Consider the following 22502-nt stretch of genomic DNA (forward strand, 5'->3'; position numbering starts at 1 on the left):
GTTGACACACTGGTGGCCCAAAGACGAGGTTTCTGATAAACCCATCGACGGTATGTTACCCATTGCTGCTTTCTTATGTTTATGGTTGTCCAGAGACGTTTTTGAAGACAGTGGAAACTTGTTGAAGCCTTTTGTGATTCCCTTTGCTATTAAGATGGCTCAAGGTGAGCAACTTCCGATAGGTAGTTTATTCTTAGGCTCCTTGTATTACAACCTGGACTCCTTGATTATAGACTCCAGTGTGTCGAACGGCTCTATGAAGATTGAGTGTTATGCCAACACGATGTTTCTTCAAGCTTTGATGTGGGAGCATTTTAAGAATTATGCACCTACTCCACGTAATGTTCTGCAAGGACCGAATACTGATGCCGCCATACTTTCCCTGAGAAAGATAATGCTAGGATCATGCGTTGGTCCACCAAGCAGCCTCGTTCTAAAATACGTTTTATTGATGTGTTAGATGAAGAATCTGAGTTCAATTTTCGCCCGTGGGTGTCAGTCCCTGATTATGTTTCTCAGCCGATGACTTTCAATACTGGAGAAGGCACGAGTTTGACGTCTGGTGCGCATCTGAGTGATGGCGAAAGATCTTTCATGTTGAGTTGCACTCCTGGTCATTTGCTATCAGTCACGTTTGGAGAGCTTTCAGTGGAGGAGTATAACATTGATAGAGCAGCTCGACAAATGGGTATGGATCAGTGTGTTCCAACCATACGGAGAGGAAGCCATCAGTTGAGCAACTCAGGACTCATTTGGATCATACTCACGTGGAGGGAGTAGCTACTGGTTTCCTGGTTCTGATAGATTCGCCTATGTAACCCCAGGTTATGTAGAATTCTGGGATCACAACTTGGGCGTTTGCGTGGCTTTGTAAGATTTCCCAGACCTCCATTCAAGGATCTTCCTTCGGCTGAGATGATTTCCAGTCGACCAAGATTGAAGTATCTTTCTGGTGATAAACGAAAGTCGTCTCCAGGATGCTCTCAGGTATTTTTTCATATAATCTTCACGAAATTATAAGAACTGTATTCTGATTATATTACTGGATTTCACCACAGGACGGTCGTAATATACGACCTCGAATCGGTGTAGATTTCTCAGAGACTGAGGCGGTTATTCATGGCGGAGAAGGCAGGCATAAAGGTTATAAGCTGTTACCAATACCGTAAAGTCCCCAGTTGGTGCTTTGGTGAGTTCCCAATATTTCTCCCTGACTTTCATTGCTATTAACATTAGAATCATGAAGCCAATGTTGTTAATTTTGTTGCAGAATTTTACTCCATCAGTCTTGAAGGTCTTCAATTTTCTGCTACTGAACAAGCAATCGCTGATTTGAGTGACGAAGAAACTGTAAGTATTTCTTCACATGTTCAAATGTGGTGCTTCATGATGAAAATATTGATTGTAAAGGACGTGTACAGGAGGATGTCGTCATGGAGATGGAGAATTCTGGAACTCAATCATCCTCTGGGAAGGGAATGGAGGTAATTCCCAAGATTCGGAGCCGGATGGAAGTGATGTTCCTCTTGTCGTTGATGTGGACAATTCCAACCCCTTGGACACTTTGGAGACTCCTCAAGTAAGTATATATCCTGTATATTCTTCATAGAAGTATAAAAGTGCTGACTTGTGAATGAATGAATGAGAACCCATGTGATATATGAAAACTTAGTCGAATTCGTCGTCAGAAAATTCAGAACCCAGCTTTTTAGTAAAAACGCTGTAGAATCTTCGTCCGGAGTCGGATTTTGATGATCTGCATGTGCAAATTCAAGCCCGGAAAATTTCCAAGCTTTAAAAAAGCTTTTTAAGTTTTGAGCACGTTCAGAGCCTGAAAAAGGCGAAATAGTAAACTTCCAGGAGACTTCCAGAACTTTTTCAGATTGCGCATCACTTGATATTTTGGCCACATACTCCTCGTTCATCGGATTGTCATGAAATTTTGACATGTCATAGAGGACATCCTACATACGAAGAAATGGATATGACCCATCCTCAGATTCCTTGTATATTGCTCCCAGTTCGTCTCAGTACAGGGAAGTTCAGTTTCTTCAGACGGACTCATCGTAAAATGTGTTTTCATGACTTTCATGTTATTTGCTCGTGCCTTGAATGTAGTATGATGAACTTGATGATGTTGCCTTGCTGGTATACTGTGTTTCATAATCTCCTTTGGCTTCGTGACTCTAACCTCATGTAATCTTCGTATTAGGTGCTAAATACCGAAGTTGAGGATACTGGAGCCAGATGATAACTCTAACCTTCCGAAGTTATTGATGAAGAGACAACCATCCCTGCACTTCGAGGCCATGAGAAGGTCGCTGCTGATGTTATGGAAAACCAGATGGTTGTTGCCTCAGTGATAGAAGAAACCGAGATAAGCGGAGAATACCGAAGGAACTGTTGCTTTGGTCGTGGAAGCCGCTCCAGTGACTGAGAACCGTATAATATGTATGAATATCCAACTGCAGGGTTGCTTTCGATCCTCCCTTTAACACTTCACTCCCATATCATGAACGGTCGGTGGATTCAGCGTTCCCATTGGATATGCACGCTTGTACGAGACAATATGGAAGAAGTTGGCCACATGATCGTTGACAGGAACCCTGGGCGTGCTTATGCTTTAACCATGCAAGTAGGCGTTATCTTGCGTGTCGTGAGTGATATGCATACGATACCCAGGAATACCGTGACTCCAGATATACTCTTTGATTGGGAGTTTAACTTGGAGAATTCAGAAAGACTTGGCCTCAACGTGAAATGGCTTCGTAAGCAAATAAACGTTATCAAGGATTCATGTGAGAAGAACATACCCTTTCCAATGATGTTGTGAAGGAGAAGGAGGACAAGATTCCAAGCTGACCGAGGAGTTGAACAAGGAGAGGGCGGCTTTGCAAATCTTGAAGGATGCTGATGAGCGAAAGCCTTTTCTTGCTGATCTCTTGAACTTCTGAACTTCTGAGAGATGTGAGGTTTATACTTGGGTTTTGATATTTAGATGGTTTTGGATTGACTGATGGTTAAGGATTTTCTTGTAGATTTGATAGAGATTTTCTTTTACGAAATATGAACTGAATTTTGATAAATTTGAATTCAAATACTGATTGCAAGTATTGCAAATGTTTTGGAGGAATTGAAATACAAATGAAAGAAAATCCTAAATGTTAAATCCCAACGCCATGAGTGCTTCAAACGCCCAATACCTTAAATGTCCAATAATTTCAGATAAACGCCTTGAGCCAATTTTCGTGAATTACTGGTAGGGTTCTGCCATCTGTGTTGGTCAATTTGTAGTATCCTCCGGCCACGGACTCAGCGACCATGAATGGTCCTTCCCAATTGGAGTTCCTTGTAGAATGAAGACCGCGCTGAACTGCTTTGAGAACCAGGTCCCCTTCATGAAACTTGTTAGGCTTGGTCGATCGTGCCTTGAATATCTTCCGCTGATTCGGAATTCCCTGTTTGATGGAATTCCCACGATTGTGGTATGGACACTCGCGCGGAAGAGAGTATCCAGCATAGTGTTGATCATGCTTAGCCAAGTCTTCAGCAATAAACCTCTCGATGGAGTGACCGATTTGAAGAAGTTCTGAACCCAACCATTGAGTGTAATATTGCTGAGGTGAAGTTACCCACTCGTAGCTTTTGATGACTGCTAAATTATTCATGGGGAGAAGTCCCTGGACCATAGTAGCGTATTTGAACATTGGTAATATTGGAGCAAGAGGAGGAATAAGACTTTCCTGAGCTCGAAACCTTCTGACAAAGGTGTGCGGATTTCTCCAAGTTCCTGCGTAAGTCCCATCAGAGTTTTTACTTCTTCCAGATGCTCAAACGGTGGTGCGTCCTCTGCTTCGTCTTCCGACTCGGAATCCTTGTCGATGACAGGATGTGTTGAAGGCATCGTTATCCTTCCAGCATGAATCCAAGTTCCCAAGGACCATGTCGTATCCAGGGTCTTCCCGGATTATGAAAAACTTGGCCTCAGTGCAGATCAATCTTTCCGTAACTTTGAGAGTGATGAAGCCGTATGCGTCTCTGGAGATTCCTTCGTGGTCCCTGATTGCTATGGGAGCGTGGGTGGCTTCCCGTCGAGTAATAGCAGCTCTGAGAGTTTTCAAAGGGATGATGTTGACAGCGGTACCAACATCGACGAACGCCCTCTTGAACTCATTTCCTTTAATGTGCACTGTGGTGAGCAGTCCCCAGTCATACATTTCTGTCGGTGGCTGAAGGTCGGTGGTGGTCTCTTGGATCAGCGGACGTCTTCCGGACACGATGTGGTTCAGTGCAGCAAACATGTCTTTCCTTTGAGCTTTCGAAAGATACAACACTCGCAGACATGTTCGATCAGAGATTGGACCGTTTCCTTGACAGGAGGTTCAGAGATGGTAAAAGTTCTGACTGGGAGGGGGTTTTTTGTGCACCCCTCAGTCCCCAGGTTGAGCTCTCCTGATTCGACCTTTTCTTTGAATATGCGCTTCAAAATTTTGCAATCACTTGTGGGATGGCTGACGTATCTATGGAAGCGACAATACCGAGGATTTTCCATGGCCTCTTCAGTTGGTTCCTTCTTGACATAAGGCAATTTGATTGCGCCGTCTTGAATCCAGGCATCGAGTAGTTCATTAACTTCTTCCATTGAACAGGGAAAATCAGGTGCTTCTGGATCTTCCGTATGCTGAGGAGGGATTTTCGAATTCTCCTTCTTGTGTGTCTTTGAAGGGGTGGAGGAAGTCTGCTGCTTGTGTTGTGGTTCTGCTTTTCGCTTACTCTTCTCCGACAACATTTGTTGAAGGTTGCAGGTTATACTGCTTGTTGATCAAACGCCTGCTTCCTCGAGTGTCTTTTGAATCTTCAGTCTTTGTAGACTTTGCTCTTTCCAAAAGAGCGGGTGCAGTGGTTGCCGACCTCTTCGCAGCTTCGTGAAGCTCTGAGAAAGTCTGGAATCGAAGGTTTTCTAGCAAGGCCCTGTAGACCGGGAGCATGCCATTGATGCACAAGTCCACCAGTTGTTGCTCCGTGACGTTTGGGTCATGACAATCCAGGGCTTGGACTCTGAACCTTTTCACATAATCATTGGGATTTTCACTGACCCTCTGAAACATCCTTCCAAGGTCGGAGAGGGTGACTTGTTCTGACACGAAGAAGTATTTCCTGTAGAATGTGTTAACCATTTCTCCCCAATTGTTGATAGTCCCTGGTGCGATGTTGTTATACCAGGTGTATGCTCTGCCTTCCAGAGATTTTGAGAATTCCTTGAGACGGACGACATGGTTCTGTTCATGTTCTCCCAGGGATTCGAGAAAACGAGATACATGTTCCCTAGCATTTCCAGTTCCAGCATATAAGGTGAAGGTTGGAGAAACGTAACCTTTGGGGAGTGGAGTCCTCTGTGTAGCGGCAGGATAAGGAGGTTGATGACGATGGACATGCGATGTTTTGTCTTTTCCACGGTTCTCCAAATGGTGCTCCAGATCCTCGCGAGTGATGAAATTTGATGATCCCTTCGCTGATGAGTTGTCTGCAGTAGTTTTGTGGACTTCGTCGTCTTCTACTGTGTGGATTGGAATTACTTCAGGACCATCGTATGAGTCTTTTTCCTTCTCCTTTCCCTTCTCTTGAGTCTTCTCTGACATCCTGTCAGTAAGAGTTTTGAGATAATTACACAGCTCCTTATGTGTAGCATCCATGTCAGTCTGGTTCTTTGCAAGAGTCTCCTGCGCTTTGATAAGATCAGCAATGGTAGGCGGTGGATCTCCTCTGACTTCTTCAGGGTATCGTCCGGATAGTGGATGACCTTCGGCGTGAGGAGGAGTAGTGTCACCACCATCAGTGTTGGAGGTCGGAATTGTCTCCGGGATATTCTGATTTTTGTTGTTGCTAGTGCTAGCACGGTTTGTGTTAGGATTCGTAACTGAACTTGACCTGAGATCAACCATCTTGTGAAATTGTGAGATTGCAACCGAGAGAATGATCTCCCACTGTGGTCGCCAATCTGTAGATGGGGAAAAACGATTTGCTGGTTTTTAAGGAATTGAGGAGACGACCATACGTAGGAGACTCCTCGAACCGAGCGAAATATTAAACCTCACACAGATGCACCGCTGCGAAGGGGGTGCTTTAGATTCGAGAGATCAGTCTGTAGTACTTTGGACTAAATCAAGACAATGACCGTTCCAGAGTAAATTCGGTCACAAGAGAGGATGGGTTGATCTGTAGGAGGGAAGCTGAGAAATGTGTGGAATCAATGGTAATCAAAGATTGTGGGTGTGTGAATTCCGAATACGATAATCTCTGAGTGATTGAAATTGCTCAATTGAGAGTAGTTGCTCAATTGATGAGTTGATGATCTCGTGTTGTCAATGAGACGTGTGATTGATGATACTGATGATGCTGATAATTCAATCATGATTCAGATACTTATTTATATTGCTGGAATTTTAGACACCATGATCCCATGAAGTGTGACAGTTGATGGAATCAAGGAGTGGGGAAGTGGAGATCGTGTTTGAAACCAATTGCTCAACGTGTGGAGACTTGGTCGATTTTCCACCCACTACCTCGTGAATTCCTTCAACTGACTGCACGACTTTCTCACATTCCATCGTGTGTTTGAACACACGTGCCGTAGACCGCCAGACCAAAACCCTAAGTGATATCCCCCCAAGTGACACGATTGACGTCTCGTGGTTTGTTAGTCAATTGATGACTTCGTGGTTTGATGGGACGATGAGTCCATGTAGTCGTTGAGTTGAACATGATGTTCTGAAACTCATGAATTGGACATGTCATGAGACAGAGGTATAGTTCTTACGATGAAGTGAGCAAGTATTGCTCATTCGATGGATCGTTGAATATCGATTGTTGAACCAATATTCCTTGGTTTGAGCAAATATTCCTCATCTGAGCAAATGCTGCTCATGCGATGAATTGTTGAATATTTGATCGTCTGAGCATGTGTTGCTCATTTGATGGATTATTGGCAGCGTACCAAAAATATTAATTAAAGTACTAGCATAATTAATAAGATTAATGACCATGAGGTCGTCGTAAAATTATTAAGGTTGGAATCTGGAATGATGATCCTTGGATTCAGAAACCCTAATTTGATCAATTCACGGTTCGTCAGAATTTTAAGCATGGGACGAAGGAGGGAGCGACTACGAAAAACTCCTGAAGAGTTGACGATTTGTTGGTGGAAGAATGATTAAATGCTGGCTTAATCATTTATTCAAAAATGCTCGTCTGAGCCTTAGGTGATAAAACCTAATTAATTATGACGAGGCGAGGGACCAACCATGGAGTCACGAAACCGGCCCTGGGTTGTCCCGTGACCGCCTGGCGATCACTTCATGAAAATCCAAAGTGTTTGGGAGAGTTTTGGACCTAATACGAGCAATTGTGCAAATTAGGTCAAAACTTGGGAAAATTGATGGGACCGGCTTCCATGAGCCAAAGAGCCAATCTTGGTCGGTCAAGATAGCGTGATCGTGTCCCCAAGGCGTCCGCGTCTCAATCCTGAGAATTTTGATATTTTCTGGCGTGCAATTGAGCATCCATTCGAGAAAATATGTCAAAATTAGGGTTTCGACGAAACTGAGGAAAACACCATGAGATGATGAAAAATAATTATAAAATAAGGAATGAGGAGGCGTGGGACCGTCGTGGTCAAGGCATGGTCGGCCGGTCGTGACCACGGTCCCGTGGTGCCTTTTCCTTAATTTTATAATATTTTGATGATTTTATGAAAAATTCATGAATTTTGAGAAGTTTAATGAATTTAGGGAGTTTCCATGAATTGAAGGAGTTTTCATGAGTTCAAGGAAGTAAAAAATATTAAAATAATAAAAACAAAGGCATGTAGGACCGTGGAAGGCATGGCCGGCCGGCTAGGGCCCGGTCCCACGAGTTTCCCTATTTTTTTTTAATATTTTTAAGTATTTTGATGATTTGAGGAAATTTTTCCTAATTTGAGAGAAATACCATGAAATCAAGGAATTTGATGAATTCAAGGAAAACTAATAATAATAAAATAATAAAACAAAGGGGCGTGTGGGACTGGCTAGGGCATGGCCGGCCGTCTAAGGCCCGGTCCCACAAGTTTTCATAATTTATTTTATTATTAATTGATGATTTGCGCAAAAATACCATGAAATCAAGGAGTTTTTTCATGAAATTAGAGAAATAATAATAATAAAATAATAAGGAACCGTGGGTTGTGGGTCCGGTCGGGACCAAGGCATGGCCGGTTGGCCAATGGTCACGCCCCACACTCTTTTCCTTAATTTTATATTATTTTTTTATGGATTTATGGAAGTACCATGAAACCGAGGAGTTTCCTTGAGACGAAGGAAATTTGATAAAATGAGAGAATTTTCATCAAATCATGAAAAATAATAAAAATGCATTAAAATATAAAACTGGTGTGGGATTGACCACGACACGGTCGGTCGGTCGTGTGTCCGTGCTCCCAGCACCCTGTCAATATTTTTGATTATTTATTATTTTCTTCTCTATTTTGCATAGGTTCATCGTTTCATTGTATTTTTGAAATACTCGTTCGTGCGGTGACTGTTAGTGTATCATCGTTGAATACACCTTCACCATTTGAATCGGGGCTTACTTAGAGGTAGCTCAGACGCCCGGTTGTTGATTATTTATTACTAATTGTGGAATCCAGTGGAGAATAATTCACAAAACTGAGTAATAAAATGTTTATTATTAATTCATAGGATCAGTTGAGGATTCGACTACGAATTCAGAATAATAAAGTGAGCATTACCATTCCATGGGATCGTGGATTCGACCATAGAATCGGAGTAATTAAGATTTATCTATTACCATTTATGAGACCAGTTGTGGATTCGATCATGAAATCGTTGTAATGAGATAATATAATTATTGTCATTCCAGGGGACCAGTCGTGGATTCGACCATGGAATAAGAGCAATTGTAATTAGGAATAATTAACTTTATGGCTCTATACTAGCAGAGAAAGATGTCTAGGAGCATTAATTATCCCGATATGAGCTTGTCGGTAAGTCATATCCTTTATATAGTCAGGGTAAACTCGTTGTTTGTTCTTGAAGACGTTATCACTCTATACTAGCAGAGCAAGCTGTCTAGGATCCGTCCATCACGTGATGCTATATAGAAATAATCACTGAAAGTATTCAGTATTCATGAGATATGTCGTTTTCCAGTCGTGAGACTACATATCCACATGTACTCTGAGGGAAGGTACTCTCCGTTGAGAATTCGATGAGAGACCCGTGTCTCGATACTCTCGTTTGATTGCCGAATCAGAGCTTCATATAATTATGAGTTTACGATTTTAGACTTTGTCGAAAATCCACCATCTACAGCCGCTACAGACACTATCCTACTATCAGACTCCAGACTGGAATGTAGTTGAGACTGAATCCACCCTCCAAGCGATTCAGTTACAGTCGCGCTCCTTACGTCTCTTGAACCTCGCATGGCTCTACGCAATTGATTCCCTTGTCTGACGTCCTTTACAGCCTAAGAGTTGCTTCAACCTTAGTGAAGAATTTTGATACCAATCTACCTCTAACAGATAAACCTATTTGATTTCCTTTTAGGTCAAAGATCAAGGCTTGGAAATCTATTTGTAATAGACAAAGCCAGCAAACCCCACAAATATGGAACACTTACACTCACTTAGACTCAAGAACAATATTCAACTTATTAATTAAGAATAATTTTCATATATCTATCTTGAGGAATCACAAAGTCTGAGATGAAGAGAACTTTGCGATTACTATCTATCTAGCCTGAAAGAGATTACGAGAACCTCGATAACAAAAAATCAAGATCATGATACACGAACTATCAAGGTAAAAGATAGTCGGAATTGGATTCACGAATCCCCAAAGAGAAGCTTTTTAGTCGTAAACCTAATAAATTTTCACAGAGGAAACCTAGGTCAATAGAGGACGACTCTAGATATCAACTATGAACAAAGTGTCAGGAATTGAATTTCCCAGTTGAAAGAACATCTCTATTTATAATTTTTCAAGACTGAGGGTTTCCAAAAATTCAAGCTAAGATAACTTGAGAATCAAGCAAACACTTTCTCAATTTAGATGAAATTGTTATTAGGGTCTCAAGTAAGCATGTGAGAAACTGTCTTGAAAACTACATAAAAGAATATACACAGTGGTTCGGTTATGGAACCGTGTATAAAAACTGTTCTTTTAGGTAAATACTTTATTTAATCAAAATACAATTAGAGCCATCACTGATACAAGATTACCTATTTTTAGTGAAGATAAACTTCGATAGAAGCATCCTACTAACGACACTTTTTATGTCAAGATAGCGTATCGAGTTATCTTAGGTGATTATCTTGTTTGAAAACTAACTAAGAATAACCTAACTATAGCTTGGAATACTTTTTGGAAATGAAATCTTCCGCCTTGAATTCATCACTTCATGTGGAAGTGTCTGCATAGTTGTTTGCCTACTAAAGACAGATTGGTTAGACATTCTCATTGTAGTGATACTAATTGGTGTTTTTGTGGCAATAGTATTGAAAATGTGCATAATTTTTTTGTGGAGTGTGAAGTACGAGAAGGATATATGCTGGTAGTAGTTCTCAGATCTTATATGCGCTAAACAATAATGATTTTCATACTTGGCTTTGTGATATGTTTAGTTCTACTAACTCGCATTTGCATGTTGACAAAACGGCATTTTAAATAGTAAGTTTTGCATGGTACATCTAAAAATCTAGGTGTGCTAAACTATTTGACAATGTTATGGTGAAGAGTCTGGAATCATTACAACCATCTTGTCTGAAATGAATGAATGAAAACTGAGTAATATATTTGTGGCAAATAATTTTAATGATATTGTTTTTAGAATTTCTAAATGGTCTCAATCTGAATATTTTCTTGATCAAATCAATTTTTATGCCTCATATATTAAGAATTCTGGAGTATATGGATATGGATTGATATGTAGATTTGTTTCAGGAGACTCTAATGGACTGTGTGGAGGAGCATAAAGAACATTAAACCCACAACAAGCTGAGGCCAGAGCTCTTCCAGAAGCAGTATTGTGGGCTAAAAGAAAGGGGAAAACAAAAACTCACCTAGAAGGAGATTGCAACGATGTGATCAATGCTCTAAAAGGAAACTCAACAACCATGAATTGAACTTCCTATAATTTTTATATTTGATGCTTTAATAATTTTGAATAATTTTGAATTCTGGAAATGCTCTCATGTTAAATGAGAGGCAAACCATTTATTAGATGAACTTGCAAAACGTGCAAGGTCTTGAAATAGTTATATTGAGTTTTTGGAGAATATGCCTGATTGGATTAATGATATGGTCCAATTAAACCAAAACAATTTTTATGTTATTATTCTCAAAAATAAAATTCCTTTCCTATTAAAAGAAATCTCTTTTGAAATTTTGTATCTATAATGAGGTTAAATCTCTTAGGAGTGTCAAAAAAAATTATTTGACCCAGCATTGAGTTACACTAGCTTTATCCATGTTTTGATGGACACCGTCTGAGATTTGAGCAAGTTCATGACCAGTAGGTATAAAATCTCACGATTACTAAAGGCAGGTAATTGTTATTAGAGGGCGTATCAATTCATATAAAAACTAAATAATCCTAGCCGCTAGTTATCTGGATTGGTATACATCTAGCAAAAATAGAACCCATCTTTAGCAATCATGTAAAATCTAGTCGTCTTTCCTGTGAGCGTGGAAAAAAGAATGATTAAGATTATGCGCAACTTTTTGTGGGTTGCGGTGGAAGGTAGAAAGAAATTGGTGTGGGTTTCTTGGAAGAAGCTTTGTGTTCCTAAGGTGAATGGGGGTTTAGGTGTGGAAAAATTGAGGAGGATTAATCAATCTTTGCTAGTTAAGTGGATTTGGAGATTTTCGAAGTCCAAAACTAGTCTATGGAGAAAGTTAGTAAATGAAAATTTTGCTCATAATAGTGAATTGTTGATTCCTGATGTGGACAATAAGACTCGGGGCATGAGTTTGTGGAAGAACGTTATTAACATGGTGACAACTGTTCAAAATATGTCGACTTTCACGGTAAAAAATGGTAAAGGCTTCCGCTTTTGGAAGGATCGTTGGCTAGATAGGGGGAAATTGCAAGATTTGTTTCTTGTTGTTTACAAGGTGGTGAAGGCTAAGGAAGCAACAATTTATGACATGATAGCAAATGGAGTTTGGGTATGTGATTTTAAGAGACCACTAAATTCTAATGAGCAATTAGAATGGGATCTTTTGAGGCGTGACTTAAATCGTGTTCCTGAGCTTGTTGAAGCGGATGATGAGTTGAAGATTATGGAGAATTTTAATACCTCGAGATGTTACGAAAGACTTTCAGGAAACCTAGAAGAGTGCAGTTTTGATAAGTTTCTTTGGAAAGGTAACATTCCAAACAAGGTGAGCTTTATTATTTGGGCTACTTTTCATGATTCGTTACCAACCAGGGATATGTTGCGACATCGAGGTGTGAACATTGATAGTGAGTTGTGTGTTTTATGCAACGACGTCAGGGAGTCAGCAAATCACATGTTCATTCATTGTAAGTACTCTTTTGAGATTTGGAATTATTTCATCAAATCCTTTAGGATAGCCTGACCATTACCAAGTACTTTGATTCAGTTGTTCGAAGCATGGTCTAACAATGTGTTGCAAGGGAGAGGTAAGGACGTATGGCAAATCTTTCATTATGCGATTTGTTGGATTTTGTGGAAGGAGAGAAATGGAAGAGTTTTTGGAGAACGCCACAAGAGTGTGCAAGAAAATATTGATTTGGTTAAGCAATTGGTAGTTTTATGGTCCTGTGACAACGATACTTTTAAGTATGTTGATCCTAGCTTAATTTGGAGTAATTGGGATACTCTAATGTGTATGCAATCTTGGTTGTATTAACCTTGGCTTGATCCTTGGTTCTCTTTTTTCTTTTTAATATAACCTTCTTTTCGGGAAAAAAAAAAAAAAGCAGGGTCTTCTGGCTCAACCAAGAGGTGTTAAACAAGCGCCAAAGGTAAATATGGGTCTCACGCGACGCAGCACGCATATGGCGGGAAGCATATTCTCTTCAAATTCACGCGCACCTTTTATTAAAACGATCCAAAATTAGTAAATTAAAAAAAATAAATAAACTGAATCCGATAACAACCTTCTTCTTTTTTTTTGTCTAGAAAATGAAATCCTAGAAACAAGATGGAACATACAAATTTGTGGTGTTTGTAAACAATCTGTGTTATCCATCTAAATTAAGCATATAAGAAACCTTCTCCATCATCATCAATAACGGTAATTAAAAGGAAATGTATTTTAGGAAAACACCTAGAATTAGAAGAGAAATTCTCTCAAAAATTTCAAACCCCATAACAATACATATTTTCACGTATAAAAACTCATTTCTTGATTCAATTTTACATCCCCACTTCTTGAAGCCTTGGGGCGGCTAATTGTTCCAAGGTTTTATATCGTGGGTTTTTTTTAGAAAAAAAACTAGCACTTTCCGAAAATGAAGGCATTTATAAGTTGTTGTTTTCTTTTTCTATCTCTAATAACTTTATCTTTCTCAGTACAATCTTGTTTTTCTCTAACAAATGATGAAGTTTCATTCATCGTTAATAGGCAGCTTTTAACTTTCGAAGAGAATGGTGGAAATCTACCGGACGATATTGAATACGAAGTAGATATCAAAGAAGTGTTTGCCAATTCAAGACTTCGCCGAGCTTATATTGGTCTTCAAGCATGGAAAAAAGCTATCTATTCAGACCCATTTAACACAACTGGTAACTGGGTTGGTCCTAATGTGTGTGCTTATAATGGTGTTTTCTGTTCGCCTGCTCTTGATGATCCAAATATGAGCGTCGTCGCTGGTGTTGATATTAATGGAGCTGATATTGCTGGTCACCTTGTTGTTGAATTGGGCTTGTTGACTGATATGGCATTGTTTCACATCAATACCAACAGGTTTTGTGGGATTATTCCTGAAAGCTTTTCCAAGTTGACACTTCTACATGAATTTGATGTTAGTAATAACCGATTCGTTGGTCCGTTTCCAAAGGTTGTTCTTTCGCTTCCTGCACTTAAATATCTTGACCTTAGGTTCAATGAGTTTGAAGGGAAGTTACCTAAAGAGCTCTTCGACAAGGAGCTAGATGCATTGTTCTTGAACGATAACCGTTTCGAGTCTAACTTGCCAGAGAACTTTGGAAATTCACCTGTTTCGGTTGTTGTTTTGGCTAACAACAAATTCACAGGTTGTATTCCTAAAAGTATTGGAAACATGGGTAACACATTAGAGGAGATTAACTTGCTCAACAATGAATTCTCTGGTTGTTTCCCCAATGAGATTGAGAATTTGGGTAATGTCACGGTATTTGCTTCTGGATCCAATGACTTTACAGGAATTGTTCAGAAGACTTTTTGCAGATTAAAGAATCTTGAAATTTTGGATTTCTCAGACAACAAGTTGACAGGCTTTATTCCTGAGAATTTGTGCACTTTACCACAACTCAAGAATTTTACATTCTCACACAATTTCTTTAATGGTGAAGCACCAAAATGTGTTCCATCCAAGAACGTCGACATTTACTTTGATGATGTAGACAATTGTTTGCCTGGAAGACCAAAACAGAAGGACGCAAAGGAATGTGCAGCAGTTGTCAACAAACCAGTCGATTGCGGTAAATCCCAATGTGGTGGTGGTTCATCCTCTTCTTCACCAACAGTTGCTCCTTCAACCCCGTCAGCACCAAAACCAACACCAGCTACATCAAAACCAACACCATCTACACCAAAACCAACTCCATCACCAAAACCACAACCAGCTGTTCCGGTTCACCCTCCAACAACTAAGCAAAGCCCAGTCACACAAAAGAGAAACTCACCACCCGCTAACTCTCCTAAACCACCAGTAAAGACACCCCCATCGCCTGTGAGCTCGACACCATCACCCACGAAATCATCCCCGGTGAACAGGCCTCGGCCTCCAACAGTGAACTCTCCCCCACCACCTGTGCACTCTCCTCCCCCACCACCAGTCCACTCTCCCCCACCACCGATCCACTCTCCACCTCCACCCGTCCACTCTCCACCACCACCAGTCCACTCTCCACCACCCCCGGTATACTCTCCCCCACCACCACCTGTGCACTCTCCCCCACCACCACCTGTCCACTCTCCCCCACCACCAGTGCACTCTCCCCCACCACCAGTGCACTCTCCTCCACCACCAGTCCACTCTCCACCACCACCACCACCAGTGCACTCTCTCCTCCACCAGTCCACTCTCCCCACCACCACCAGTGCACTCTCCCCACCACCTGTTCACTCTCCACCACCACCTCCAGTTTTTTCACCCCCGCCTCCAGTACACTCACCCCCACCCCCGCCTGTTTTCTCACCGCCACCTCCAGCTCCAGTACACTCCCCACCACCACCTGTATTCCCAGACTTCATCCTTCCACCCAACATAGGTTTCCAATACTCGTCACCTCCTCCACCAATGTTTCCAGGCTACTAACTAGTTTCTGTTTGATCTCTTTCCCCCATTTTCTTCAATCCCACCTTTGTCAGTTGAGGAGAAGAAGACTCTGATCGTCATCATGTGAAATCAACAGAAGAGCAAGATCGAATTACGAGAAAAAGATGACTATACTTTGTATTTTTTGTATGAAGATATAATGTATACAAAACCATAAGCCTTCTAATGGAGAGTAATTTTTTTTTTTTTATTTCACCATGTAATTACATTTTAGGGAAGCTTTACTTCCACCCGATCTTACTACAAAACAAGGAAAACCATTTGCTTTCAACTCTATCTTATTGTATTAATTCAACTACGTATCGGTATCACCCCCTACCTTACTTATATACAAGAAAGAGCATGTAGATAACTCATCTTATAATATGAATTTATGAATAAGGATAATTATCTATATGTCGTTCTGCTAATACAAGCTAAAATGCGGCTGAGTAACAAGATGTTCTCTGCAACTACTCATTCTGCATACCATGTACACGGCTGAGGCCTTTAGTACCTTTGCTAAACATCTATGTACGCCATACTTGTGTACAAGTTGGGTATAACTTCGGATACTGGAGTAACAACCACTGTGATCCTCAATGAGTCAATGTCACCACCTTGAGTTAGCAAGGGTACGTGTGCAACTTGTCCATGTGGGATGCCTTATAATGAGAAAAAGGAATGGCTTAATATTTGGACTTTGGAGCCCAAATCAACAATCAATAGCAATTTTGCAGGATGCAATCTTCCAAGCTCTTTAGTCCCAAGTCCTAACCACCATATACCAAGTTTTCACCAACCAACCAATCCTCGGGATATAGAGCCTAAAACAAAGAATCCCATATGTACTGAATCTAGTAAAAATCCCAAAGTCCATAACATTAACCAAATATACATAGATCGACCATTTTAATGAGTCAAACCAACTTGTAAAGCAGCACCAATTTTACAAGTTTCCTTGATAACTTTCAGGTCAGGTCCACTTTTTCTTCTCCTCTTCACTAGCTAAAGTGAAAATATGCAGGTTATAAAAACCCATTTGGAGTAGGAAAGATTCAGCCAAGCTTATCTGATACGATCAAACACTTGTGACCTCAAAGCCATGACTATGAATTTTATGAATTCTACCAACGTGGCAGTTATTCCAGTAATTTATTTGCTGGTTTTCTTAGCTTTCACATGCGTTTGTAAAGGTGATGAAATTTCAGGATCTTCATTTATCTTTTGGGGATTCACTAGTCGATGCTGGAAATAACAACTATCTGTCAAGTTTGTCCAAGGCAGATATCAAGCCAAACGGCATTGATTTTAAGCTAAGCAATGGAAACCCTACAGGCCGGTACACCAATGGACGAACAATTGCAGATATTGTTGGTATGTAACACGATCAATCTCATCCACCGTTGTGGATTTTAAAGAGTTAACTATCCACAAATAGCTTCATTCTTATTGTATGTGCTTGCATGGCAGGGGAAGAACTAGGACAACCAACTTATGCCATTCCATTTTTGTCTCCAAATGCCACGGGCAAAGCGATATTAAACGGAGTGAATTATGCTTCAGGAGGAGGAGGCATATTGAACGAAACAGGACGAATTTTTGTAAAATCTCTAACTACGATTATTATAAAAAGGAGGGAAAAATAATAATTTATTACATAATAAATTGTTAATTTAGAACTTATATATATAAGAGATTGTACTAAGTATAAAAGTCTGATTTTGCAGGTTAATAGGCTTTCAATGGATATTCAGGTCGATTACTTCAATATAACTAGGAAACAGTTTGATGGATTGATAGGTTCATCGAAAGCGAGAGAATTCTTAATGAAAAAGGCCATCTTTTCAGTCACAGTTGGATCTAACGATTTCCTAAACAACTATCTTCTTCCACTTCTGTCCATTGGAGAAAGACTTTCGGAAAGTCCCGAAGCTTTAATTAACCATCTCATTAGCAATCTAAGAAACCAACTAACAGTGAGTCTGCTAATAAGCTAAATCCGTTTGCCTTATTGCACTGCTTCTTTTCTCACCTCACTAATGCATGATTAATTGTAACGGAAAATGGGTCATTTGTTCAAATATTTTTAAATCACGGTTCAAATGGACGAGTAAAAAATAGTTAAGGTGAAATGGTCAAAAAAAAAAATAGTAAGGATGAAACCAGTTTCATCCTGTGTAAATTTAAAAAAATAGCAAGGATGAAACTGGATACATCCTGTGTAAATTAAAAATAAGAAAAAAATATTTGAAAATGGACACGATGAAACTGGTTACATCCTGCCTATTTTTACATTTTTGTCCATTTAAACAATATCAAAATTTAACTGTCCATTTCATTCAGGAATTGTTGATTTTGGTTTTTTTAACCAATTTTGTGTAATTGTAATGTGTGTATATTATAGAGACTTTACAAACTCGATGCTCGAAAGTTCGTCGTGGCAAATGTCGGTCCACTTGGTTGCATTCCTTACCAAAAAACTATCAACCAACTTAATGCGGATCAATGCGTGGAATTACCAAATAAATTAGCACTTCAGTACAACGGAAGATTAAAGGATTTACTTACTGAACTTAATGAGAATCTCCCTGGATCCCGTTTCTTACTAGCTAACGTTTATGATCTTGTTTCGGACCTCATCGTGAATTACGCCAAATACGGTAAAGTTTATCAGATTCCAGTTCATGTGAATCGCTTCTGCTTTATCTGTATATCATCAACTCACGCCTAATATCTGCATAGTTCTTTTTTCTGCAGGATTCAAAACAGCAAGCGCAGCTTGTTGTGGAAATGGTGGGCAATTTAGTGGGATAATACCGTGTGGACCACAATCTACTATGTGCAGGGAGAGGTCGAAGCATGTCTTCTGGGATCCATATCATCCAAGCGAAGCCGCTAATCTGATTGTCGCCAAACAACTCATCGATGGAAACACCAAAATTATATCTCCCATGAATCTTAGACAGCTTAGAGATCTTTAATAGCATGTACTTTTGCAATTGTGTGCGTATTTTCCATTAACAACTTTATTATAAAAAAGTAATAGTGAGATTAATGAGATACCTATTTAAACACAATATGGGCACTGCTATCCACTGTGGTTACTGAATCGGGTAGTTGAATTATTTTCGGGTCAAGGTGATGTAGCAATTTTACATCTCCATATCCTAGTTTAATTGGGGCCCAAAAAACAATTAGGGGCCTCCCATTAGAGGACAAAAAAGGTCATTAAAACTCAAATTGAGTCACCCCTTAACCAAAATATTTTTAAATGGTTAAACTGCCCCTGAATGATTAATATTAAAATTTAATTAAGTTAAGTTAATTAGTGTGGTTAGATTATGTTAGATTAAATTCAGATTTTAGAATCAATTTTATTATTTTTTTTGTTGTTGTTTGAGTTGAGAAGAAGAAGAGGAGGTTTTAGAGGAAAATTTAGGATTTTTAGAAGTGAGTAATTCAAGTAGGGAAAATGATGTTGGGGAAGGTTCAAGCAACAAAGATGATTGTGTTGATGGTAAGATTATCTTAAATTCTCCCATAGATTGGATGTATGTCACAACACAGAAAAAGAGTCGTCAATGTCGAGGGACGTATACACCAACGACTCTAGAAAGTCGTCAATGTATTGACACCAAAAATGACGACTCAAACCTGCAACTTTTCCAGGTTATGAAAAATTGTCAGGGTATTAAAAAATTTCATTGACGACCCTCAACAGTCGTTAATGTTTAGACTGTTTAAGTGACGACTCTAAACTGTCGAAGATTCATTAATGGCGGAAATTTACGACAGTTTTGGGTCGTCATAAAAATGATCAATTCCCTGACGACCCTTTGGAAGGGTCGTTACTGTTTTGGTTACGCATTTGACGACTTAAACAGTCGTTAATGTTTTAGAAATGTCGTTAATCTCTAAAAAGAGTCGTTAGTGTATGACAATTTAGAGTCGTTATTGTTTTGATCATGATGTATATGACGACCCTAAATTGTCGTTAATGTCAGTGAAGGGTCGTTAATGAGGATCGTTACTTGAAAAAAAAAATATTAATCAAGGATAAAATAGTATATTCATCTTCCGATTTTTACACCCCTGAAAAATTTGGGGGGCAAACAAAATTTCATGGCCCCTAATTAGAAGTTATGCCCCCAATTAAACTAGGCTCCATATCCGATTTCCAATTTCAGCTTTTGTTATAACTCGGTTCCTAGATGGCAAACTATAAATACACATAAAAACCCGTCAACTAGCTAGGAAGAAAAGTTTCCACGAGAATAACTCGTGTAAAACCTTTATCTCACTTTCTCTCAACTTGATAACGTACTATGCATGGCTGAATTATCAAATCATAGCAGACCTAAGGTCACCTACAGTCTAAATCTAAGAGAGTACGATAACAACTCAGCATCGGAGAATTCCAAACTTGGAGTGATCGAAATTTTTGTTGAAAGAGAAAACCGAGACAATATTTAGATACCCTTTGGATGATGATGGGTTGCCAAGATTCGGTATAGATAAATACCACTGAATTGATTCTAGAGTACATGTGAACAATGTAGAGAATTTGTGTTGGTTTCTATTGGACGTGTACACATTGTGTGCCACGGCAGTGGCAACACAACCACCAGAATGGGTCTTCTTATCACAGTCCGAGTCTTGTGTAGTTGTTCACAACTTCCCTGTATTCTAGTTAGAATCTGTTTTAGCTTAGGAAACATATCTTTGAGAATATCTGTATTCATATATATATATCTCATGTAAAGAAACAAATATTATTAATGCAGAATATACATATCTTCACCAGAGATCTTTGAAATCTAAGATGGTATCCTTGTAGATCCTAGGTTCTTCCCTTCCGCTTCATCTCTGCAGTCTCCAGTGCATCAATATTTTTTTTCATCATGTCTGCATCTACTCCATCTTCTCCCAACTCTCCAGTGCATGACAACATTTCTTCCCAAAACACTGAACCTCTGCCCAATCCTTCAGCTCTTCCTAGAACTCTAGACCCTTATATCATTCATCCTAGTGATAATCCCGCAACTGTGCTATCCTCTCCTCTTTTACAAGGAGATAACTACGGTTCATGGGTTAGAGGAATCACCAAGTCTCTGAATGCCAAAGGCAAGCTTGGTTTCGTTGATGGCTCCCTTCCTCCTCCAACAGATCCATTGCAGTTTCAATGCTGGAAGAGATGTGATGATCTCGTGGGAAGTTGGCTTCTAAACTCTTATCAACCAGATATCAGGGCTAGCTGCCTGTATGCTGCCAACTCTCATGCTATCTGGAAAGATCTGCAAATCAGGTTTTGTGTCTCCAATGCCCCTATTCTGTTTCGTTTAAAATCTTCCATTGCTTCAATCAAACAGGAATCAATGCCTGTATCTCTTTACTATACCAAAATAAAAACTCTTTGGGATCAATATGACTCCCTGGTTGCTTCTACGGAAGCATGTGTCTGTGGTGCTGGCAAGCATATGCTTGAAAGACTCGAAAGAGAACGTGCCATGGAGTTTCTGCAGGGATTACACGACAAGTTTTCCAACCTTCGTAGTCAGATCCTCACTATGGATCCCTTCCCAAGTGCACTTCGTATCTTCAATCTTGTTCAGCAGGAGGAGGAACAGCAGCATATCACTCATTCTCCTCTGCCAACTGTTGATGCCGCTGCTCTTGCTTCGGCTCGAAATTTTCAGTCCAGCTCTCGTCCGCCATCCAATCAGAACAAGCGTCAGCGTCCCTTTTGCGACTATTGCAACAGGCTAGGCCATGTTCGAGACAAGTGCTACAGGCTCCATGGTTTTCCCCCTACCAACAGTTCTTCATAGCAACCTTTGGCTAATGCAAGTATGCATCTGACTGCTGCTGCTGCAGCTCTGTCACCTGACACATCTGCTGCACCACACGATCTTCCCTCTCTGTCTGCTGATCAGTATGCTCGCCTTTTGGCCTTAATCAACCCTGCACCAGACTCTGCACAACCTGATGTCCGTGCCAATTTCGCAGGTAACATTCTATCCACCTCTATTGTTGACCCCTGGTTTGTAGACAGTGGTGCAACGCACCACATCTGCAACTCCCTCCATTATTTTACATCTTATGTACCTGTTCAGTCTTCCATTCTCATGCAACTCCCGGATGGCTCATTCTCCGTGGTTAAGCATATTGGCGAGGTTGTTTTTTCGCCTACGCTAAAACTGTCGAATGTACATCACATTCCTAATTTCAAGTTCAATCTCATCTCTGTGAGTCAATTAACTCGCCAAACTAATTGCATTGCTTATTTTTTCGAACATGTTTGTTTCTTTCAGGACCGTGTAACGAAAGCAGTGATTGGTCGGGCTGATTTTATCTCTGGCTTATATCATCTCCAAGCCCATCCGCCCAAGTCATTTAATAGAGTCCTATGTAATAAAACAACTGCCGATGTTTGGCACTGCAGACTAGGTCATCCTAGTTTTGATCGTTTTAAATTACTTTGTCGTACTTTTGATTACATTAAATCTAGTTCTACTTCCTTTTGTGATGTCTGTCCATTGGCTAAACAAAGCCGTTTGTCTTTTTATAAAAATTCAGTGTCTTCAAAACGCTGTTTTGAACTCATTCATTGTGATATCTGGGGTCCTTTTATGACACCTTCACTCACTGGTGCAAAGTATTTCTTAACCATAGTCGATGACTATTCCCGTTGTACGTGGGTTTATCTCATGCACCTCAAGAGTGAAACTTTTAAATTTCTCAAATATTTTCTTAATTTTGTTATCACCCAATATTCTCACAAAATAGATACAATATCAACTGGTAAATCCATTCCTTTTCTTTCCATATTGCAAAGAGTACAATCTGATAATAGTTCTGAGTTTTTATCTCAAGACATGCAATCCTGGTTCAAAGCCCATGGCATCCATCACCAACGAATTTGTGTTTCCACCCCTCAACAAAATGGTGTT

At 40.0% G+C, this 22502-nt stretch overlaps 3 protein-coding genes across 3 annotated transcripts; all 3 read left to right on the forward strand.

Annotated features, from left to right (window-relative positions):
• The first annotated feature begins 13437 nt into the window (after nucleotides 1-13437).
• LOC113357627 (pollen-specific leucine-rich repeat extensin-like protein 3) lies at nucleotides 13438-15862 on the forward strand. Its single transcript, XM_026601066.1, has one exon. It carries the CDS (start codon nucleotides 13540-13542, stop codon nucleotides 15547-15549), a length of 2010 nt encoding a protein of 669 aa, XP_026456851.1. The 5' UTR covers nucleotides 13438-13539; the 3' UTR covers nucleotides 15550-15862.
• A 772-nt stretch (nucleotides 15863-16634) lies between these two features.
• On the forward strand, nucleotides 16635-18533 carry LOC113361704 (GDSL esterase/lipase At2g23540-like). Its single transcript, XM_026604856.1, has 5 exons — nucleotides 16635-16926; nucleotides 17023-17153; nucleotides 17280-17528; nucleotides 17957-18212; nucleotides 18310-18533. Exons 1-5 carry the CDS (start codon nucleotides 16749-16751, stop codon nucleotides 18531-18533), a joined length of 1038 nt encoding a protein of 345 aa, XP_026460641.1. The 5' UTR covers nucleotides 16635-16748.
• A 1920-nt stretch (nucleotides 18534-20453) lies between these two features.
• Nucleotides 20454-21380, forward strand: LOC113360069. The gene has a single exon (XM_026603619.1). It carries the CDS (start codon nucleotides 20454-20456, stop codon nucleotides 21378-21380), a length of 927 nt encoding a protein of 308 aa, XP_026459404.1.
• The last annotated feature ends 1122 nt before the right edge of the window (nucleotides 21381-22502 follow it).

Source organism: Papaver somniferum, chromosome 3 (assembly GCF_003573695.1).
Source record: "Papaver somniferum cultivar HN1 chromosome 3, ASM357369v1, whole genome shotgun sequence".
Lineage (NCBI taxonomy): Eukaryota > Viridiplantae > Streptophyta > Magnoliopsida > Ranunculales > Papaveraceae > Papaver > Papaver somniferum.